We start from the raw sequence: 7,390 nt of genomic DNA, 5'->3' as shown, positions 1-7,390 counted from the left end.
TGCTACTCATCGAGAACTCGTGAAAGAAATGTTTACAGAATCCAGTCAAAATGTGTACTAAATTTAATGTCACAGAATTCATCTTCAAAAATGTTTAGCAAATTTTACCATCATATGGAGCTCCTCGAAGCACAATCTCTGGTAGCCTCTGGACTATGGTGAATCCCTACATCTCTCCTGAAGCTTTCTTTGTTTCGTATAGACCCCAAAAAAACACTTCAACCGAATATTAAAAGCGACATGACAAGCTTCTGCTGCTCGTTTCCAACCAATATATAGACGCTGGATATCCTTCTAGCACTTATGTACTTCTATTTTTATTGCTAATACAATTATACAATATGTCAATCATAAATTCATGATTACTTACAAGTTAATCCAAGCTTTACCCTAACTTGTACAACACTGAAGCACAATATGAGACCAGAAGATGTTGATACAACTTGTACAGAGAGGACTGACCCTCCAGTCATCTGCAAATGCGTTGCGAGTTTGAAGCCAGCAGTCCCACATTCACAGATCATCAGTTCATGGAGTGACCCCAACGTGGGTGATGTTACTCTCGTGGCCTAGCAAGCCAAAGAGAACTCAGGGCGCGCAAACGTGAAAAGTAGTCATGGATTGCAAGAAGCGCGCGAGCGGCTTGTCGGATTGTCAGGATGCGTTGCATCTGATGCAAGGTCTGCTGTCGTAGATTGTCAGCCTAATGCAAATAGAACATCAAAGTCTTCAGAGCTAGAAACATCAAGAGCTACATACATATTGCTTAGAAGTAGGGAAAATGTATCGAATCAAATGACATGAAGCAACAAAACTAAATGTTTGACAGGGTGAGGTATCAGGAAGTTACCTGACGAAGGAAATTCTCGAGTGTACCAAGTTTTCCCATGGCCATAGCCATTTGACCCATATAGTTTGCCACGTTCCCAGAAGATCCTGATTGGCCAAGGGACCCAGCCAGCGTTTCTGCCAATGATTGCTGCAATGCTTCCATTCCTTGTGACAATGCATCCTCAGCCTGCTGGGAGGATTGCTGGAGATTGGATAGCCCCATCAATTGTTGCTCAGTTAGAGGCTCAAGCTGATTCACAAGGAGCTGTAATTTTACAAAAGTGTAAGGAATAGTTCATCTTGAAGCAGAAACACCCATTGAATGGTACGAATTGTATAAAAAAAACTCACACCCTACTAAGGAAAATACTCCTGCTATAGGCTATAATTGTAAATTGTTTTGGGCATCTACACAGCACTCGTTTTCGGGGAAAATCTATTAGAGTCACAAATTGGTAAATGCCATTGGATGTGACAACAGCATGCAGGACCTTGAGATGCATGTCATCATGTCATTGATACATTGGGGGATACCTTGTAAATTACAGTCCTGAATCCTGATATCTGTGATGAAATGGGTGGTGGTGGTGGTGGTGATGCGTGCGTGTGTGTTGTGGTGGTGGTGGTTGTGGTGTGTGGGGGTGTCCGTCATTTTGAGGCAGATACTAGAACTATTTGAAATCAAAGGCGGTGTGATATAATTTGATCTACATCATATGCATGCACCTTTAGAAGCTCAGACGAACGGAAACCCCCAAGCCACAAGAAGCACCTTTCAGCAGGTGTTTCCCACATGCCTGAAAGTATATGGAACACATCAGCCTTTGCAGCAATGCCCTTCAGCCTGAATATCTCATCATAATGTGCCATTATCCCATCGACGATAAGACGGAGGCCACTATCACTTGCATGAGCATTTACTGCAGTCCTCAGCTCATTTATCTGCTTATTTTGCTCCTCTTGCCATCGAGAATATTCTAAATCGAAGGTCATAGCTCCTGCAGAGATGAGCTTACTTCGTCAGCTATACTCCTTTGAAGCACTTGAGCATTACAATGATATAAGGTTGCAAAAGCAATTAAAGGATGTGTGGGGGTGTGCATGAGAGAAAGAGAGAGAGGTTACCATTTCCACTCATAGCATGGGTTTGATCTCCGGAACTGGATATGAAGATTCCCTACAATAATTGTTCAAGAAACAAAATTCAAAGAACCGTCTGAGACTTGTCAGCAAAAAAAAGTGCTCCAATATCAACCAAATAATCACACCTGTTGTCGAGCTTTCTGGAGTTCTTGCTCCAGGCTTGCAAGTTTTAGCTTACTGCTCTCTAACTGTTGCACATATGCCTTTGAAAACAACAAATATTAGAAGGGGCTTATAGCAAATAAATAAACCTGAAAGTGAACAAAGAAAAACTAGTGGACACGCTTCAATCTACATAATCAAATTGCTTATCTCTAGATTGCAACAGATTAGGAAACAAGGAGTGCCTTGGTGGTTACTTTATTCTCAAAGCCAAGGTATCTTTTGTCTTTTTCTCAATTTTTTGAGAATATCATGAAACATGGAAGAAAATGATGGGATCCAAACTTCCGAAGTTCTAAATCACACACACTTGCAGGCTATCAGAGTAACTGCACCACCATACAGTATGATCTCCCTGATGCACAAAATGAAACTTATCCATACTACACAATCACAAACCATAGCGGATGACAGGAATTGACACCGACTCGGGCTCTCACACCTCTCTACCTAACACATTACACGCCCAGCATATGTGTTGTGTGCATTTGTAGAAAAAATCAATATGGAGTTCTCTTCTTTTCCCTTGAAAAGACAGGTATCATTATATTAAGAAAAAAAGGCAGAGGTCTCGTTTTCTACGAAGTCACTGAAGTCATTCTTTGATGCAGAGTTGTTTTTGCGTAGAAGCTCACAAAAATGTGCAAGCATAGAAGTCGTAAAATAAACGCGATATCACATACAGCGCACGTAAATTGGTACAATTTAGACTCTATTTAAGAAATTAGAATTATATAGGTGTCAATATTCGAGAGTTGATGCATCAATCTAACGAAACCAAATTGTTAGCCTAATTTACAAAGTAATTATCAGGAGAATATTAGGGCCTGTAGTTGACAGGACAGATTAAAGCTCAAGTAGAATGGACTGTGGTTTGCTTCACCCCTGATGACAACTAGGCAGATAAACCTCACAGTCCTGACTCACAATAGCGCATATACATGCATGCATCAGGGAGTGACACACTGCACCAAAAATGTAGCAATAGCTCCCAGATGTGCACAGTCATGCTAATAATACCTTTTTTCTCAACCGACTTTTTCTTGCTGCCTCACGATTTTGGGCAAGCCGTCGCAAAACCTACAGAATACCAAATGCATTATCTAGATACCATCATTGTGAAATGGTAACAAACACTAAAGAGTACAGAAGACATAGGAGATGAAATTTATACCTTTTGGTCCATAGGTTTGTCAGATCTGTCAGACCGATCAGATGAATTAGAAGGCAGGACCATAGCTCCACCCTGTCCATTTTCTAACTGCAGAGGTTGATTAAGATAAGTTACAGACATTCATTGTTTATGCATGAAACTATAATGTAAAGGAAAAAATGGCATGCAGTGGTATATAGATGATGGATTTTTTAATTGGAATGCATAGACCATAGATGAGTGGAATAAATAACATATAATGACATCACAATGACATAACCACTTTACATGCATCTCTACAGGACCTGTATCATTAGATGTCCCACAGAGAGAAATTGAAATTTTGTAAAATAATCTGACATGAGTAACTAAAATTAGGAGATTGTCCATTGTGCCTCCAAGGCCCAAGTCCAAAATCAAATTGTTCTATTGAACTAGTAATCAATTTTCTTATCAAAGTTCAAATGTAAAATAGGCAAGATGTGTTTAGTGTGAACAAATGTTGCAATGTCAGTTAATGCTTGCAAACTCAAAAGCAAATCTAACAAATTTGGAGCTACATGCAAACAACTTGGTGCCAAACCGTAATACAAGATCACTACAGATGAAACAGATAAAAAGCAAGAACAGGAAAGAAGGACAATACAAGAAAAATAACTTGTTTCCTAGGGATTTAGACCATCTCAAATCACCAAGTGATTTATAGGGATTAATCCATTCATACAACATCCTTACTTTAGTCAAAGTTTTCATTTATAGAGATTAATAGTATTCAAGTGTTCATACTTCAAGGACACTCCAAGTGAAACTTCCCACTTCATGAGACCAAAAACACAGATTGCCAAATTTGAAAGCTGATACCTAATCTGTATCTATTTCTTTTGACACGAGAACATGAGAGTACAATGTTCTGGAAATGATTAAAGAGATGGCAAAAAATTATGTGCATCAGAGAACATGACCTCAGCGCACCATTTATTGGATACAGTCCAATTCTTCGCATCCTATTAGACTATTAGAAAGATCAGAGTCTAGGCACGGTACCAACATTATGTTCTCTTCTCCCCTAACAGTTCGTGAATGATCAATCATAAAGAACACGAAATATAACAGATAGAGAAAAGAGGGGCTACCCTTTGATTTTTATCATCCATGTCTACAACAGTCGAGGTGTCAGTCCTCGGACTAGCATCTGCCATACCGAGTACTCGCCAGCTCCTAAGAATGTTGTTGTCTCTTGTTCACTTCCCTTATGGTAGGCTGATAAGCCAGCCTGCAGTTAGCACAACCCACAGTCCAGTGATCCACCCGCTGGACAGAGAAGCAACCTATCCATCACAAGAAACAAATTTCCAGGTATATCAGCAACATAATAAGTCCCAAACAAGTTGGGGTAGGCTAGAGTTGAAACCCAACAGAAGCAATCAAGGTTCAGGCACGTGAATAGCTGTCTTCCAAGCACTCCTATCTAAGGCTAAGTCTTTGGGTATATTCCATCCTTTCAAGTCTCCTTTTAGTTGACTTGGGTAGAGGCAATAAAAGGAGACTTGAAAGGATGGAATATACCCAAAGACTTAGCCTTAGATAGGAGTGCTTGGAAGACAGCTATTCACGTGCCTGAACCTTGATTGCTTCTGTTGGGTTTCAACTCTAGCCTACCCCAACTTGTTTGGGACTTAAAGGCTTTGTTGTTGTTGTTGTTGTTGTACAAATGGGAAAAAAATGATAGTCCATCTAAGCACTAGCATATTCATACCTCTACCAAAAACAGCAACTGGTCAGAGTTAACTGCATGTTCCCAACCTGGAAAGATTAAGAAAAAGCATTTAGCTGTGGTTAACTGAGAATCATGGTGGTGACACCTTCCCGAATGCCACATCCTGTCAATAGCAGCTCATAATTCCAAAGACAATCAGTACAGCAACACATCATTTGGACGTATGGTATGCAAAACAGCAAGAATGTTTTTTTAGTTCCAAACGTTAATTAATAGGCATAGTCCTAAATTTCCCAGCTCATGCGATTATGCCCCAGCTTGCTTAGCTTTGTGGAAGCAAAGACCGTCCTAAAAATTTAAAACCACAAGCTCAAGCATGGATGAGTATAGCTACAGTAAATTTGGAAATAACCCATTCACTCACACGAGAAATGTACGATATCAGAAAGTGCTAATAAATTAGTGGAAGCATAGAACATGCAGGGAGGAGCTCATGCAGGTTCGAAGGAGGTAGCCTGGAAGTCGACAGAGCAGCTTTCAATAACTCAACTCGTAACGGAAAGCCGAAGTGATGAATCACCTTCCCAAATGATATTGCCTTAATAACAGCGCCAAGCTCTCCGAAGTAAGTACGAAACGAGGACAGCAGGGCAACACAGTGACACAGGGGACGACTCAGACGTGGGGTATGGGGATTCAATTCCAAATTACTCCGTATTTCAGAAAAATAAATGCCCGCGCACCTCGGCTACCACGAAATCGTCATGTTGTGTCAACTGAGGTTGATCTTTCGCTCTGGAGTAGAAGAACCTAATCGAACCGTGCATGGATGAAAACTCGGAATCCTTCCTTCAGCAAGCAAACGAAGCTCTTACAAGAGTTCAAAGAATCAACCCAGCAAGCTAGGGTTACTTACCGAAATGAAGAAATCGAACCAGGTCCGGATGGATCTCCACTCCGCGCAAGTCCAGTTCCAGCAGAGGGGCGCGAGAAGCAGGTGAGCAAGTGCTCTGTACAAGAGACGACTTTCGGAGCAAAGTGGCTGGCTTAGTTTATCCGGTCGCCGGCGGTTAGGTTGCCGATGACGAGGCACCAAAAGCTATGATGGGGAGAAGAAGAGGAAGTTCTAAGCAGGAAAGGGATGGAATTGGAGCGGCAGAAATCAGCGAAGACGAGTAGCGGAGGGTAGGACGAGGTGGAAGAAGGCTGCACGGGGATTTCTTCCGCACAGTGAATCGGGAAAGCCGCCACCGCTCCGTGACATCACGCCGTGGACTCACGCGATGGTGGTGGGAGAAAAGCCTCTGCAGGCTGCAGCACGTCTCCTTCCTCCCCTTCGTTCGCATTTGTCAAAAACAATCTCTCTCGTCTCTGGTTTGACGAAATAATTTTTCTCATCTCGGCGTATGTGGTAAAGAATAACGAGAGTATACAGAGCATCTCCTTTGTAAATCCACTTTTTAATCTTGTTCTTGATACGGTAGAAAAAATAAAACAGATACTCACTCCATTTTAAATTAGAAGGCCGGTCTCACTGGAGATTTCATATATATTAAATAAGTTGACATGATATAGTATAATGAAGAGAGAGAATGAAAATTTCTAATGAGTTTTATAGAGACGAAACTTTTATATTGTTTGCAAGTAATTAACCTTTGGAGCATCTCCTTTGTAAATCCACTTTTTAATCTTGTTCTTGACACGTAGAAGAAAAGAACTCAAATACTCTGTTTTAAATTAAAAGGTCAGTCTTAGTAGAGATTTTATGACCATTGAATAAGCTGACATGGTATAGTTTAAATGAAGAGAGAGAATAAAAAAATCATAGGATGGAGTGAGTTTTACGGAGATGAAACTTTTATATTATTTGCAATACATGAAAGTCTTGAAAATTGGGATATGAAAGTGACGTAAGACATTTTGGCTATCTAGAAACAAAATGTCTTGTTCATCATCTTCTCTATATCAATCGTCTTAGTCATTTGACGCATACTCCCTCCATGGCTTCATCCGCAAAGGGTGTAATTCCATCTTTCTGCCAAATCAATCTATCTCAATTTGACCAAACATATAAAAATAGAGAAATTTTACTCTGGGACACTGGGAATGCCAGTCCACATCGCTAACATCAAGCGTTTTAGACTGGCCAATTATTGTGATGTAAATAATATACTTTACACTGTGGCCCCGTTCACTTGTCTTCAAAATGGTTTGTTCGACTTCTTTTTTCAGCCAGAACAGTGTTTTTCTCTCACAACAATTCAGCCGGAACAGTGTTTTCAGCCAGTTTCAGCCAAGTTTCAGACCAGAGAACGGGGCCTGTATTTATGATACCGACAATTATAACTAGATTTACCATAAAATATATTTTACACTATTAGGAG

The 7,390-nt window shown here is 40.5% G+C and overlaps 1 protein-coding gene across 4 annotated transcripts; it reads right to left on the bottom strand.

Annotated features, from left to right (window-relative positions):
• Positions 1–243: 243 nt before the first annotated feature.
• LOC136532516 (transcription factor TGA2.2-like) lies at positions 244–6,339 on the bottom strand. Of its 4 annotated transcripts, none has more exons than XM_066525118.1 (11): positions 5,923–6,339; positions 5,750–5,855; positions 5,046–5,092; positions 4,423–4,617; positions 3,311–3,397; positions 3,157–3,216; positions 2,100–2,177; positions 1,957–2,008; positions 1,558–1,829; positions 851–1,096; positions 244–703 (listed from the first exon to the last, which is right to left on the bottom strand). In XM_066525118.1, exons 4-11 carry the CDS (start codon positions 4,486–4,488, stop codon positions 557–559), a joined length of 1,008 nt encoding a protein of 335 aa, XP_066381215.1. In that variant the 5' UTR covers positions 4,489–4,617; positions 5,046–5,092; positions 5,750–5,855; positions 5,923–6,339; the 3' UTR covers positions 244–556. The 4 variants fall into 4 exon arrangements, with proteins under 4 accessions (XP_066381215.1, XP_066381209.1, XP_066381220.1 ...); XM_066525112.1 differs by having other exon boundaries at positions 5,750–5,851; XM_066525123.1 differs by having other exon boundaries at positions 5,750–5,816.
• Between the last annotated feature and the right edge of the window lie 1,051 nt (positions 6,340–7,390).

The sequence above is a fragment of the Miscanthus floridulus genome, chromosome 2 (assembly GCF_019320115.1).
Source record: "Miscanthus floridulus cultivar M001 chromosome 2, ASM1932011v1, whole genome shotgun sequence".
In the NCBI taxonomy this organism is placed as follows: domain Eukaryota; kingdom Viridiplantae; phylum Streptophyta; class Magnoliopsida; order Poales; family Poaceae; genus Miscanthus; species Miscanthus floridulus.
Note: the sequence above shows the minus strand (reverse complement) of the source record. Positions and strands in the feature narration are given on the sequence as shown.

Bases quoted from the DNA above. Each gene is read 5' to 3' on its own strand.
- LOC136532516 (XM_066525118.1), bottom strand. From the start codon at position 4,488: ATGGCAGATGCTAGTCCGAGGACTGACACCTCGACTGTTGTAGACATG. The intron at 2,178-3,156 runs GTATTATTAGCA...TTGTTTTCAAAG, and splicing joins AAAGTCGGTTGAGAAAAAAG to GCATATGTGCAACAGTTAGA. The intron at 1,830-1,956 runs GTAACCTCTCTC...TCATCTCTGCAG, and splicing joins CCATGCTATGAGTGGAAATG to GAGCTATGACCTTCGATTTA.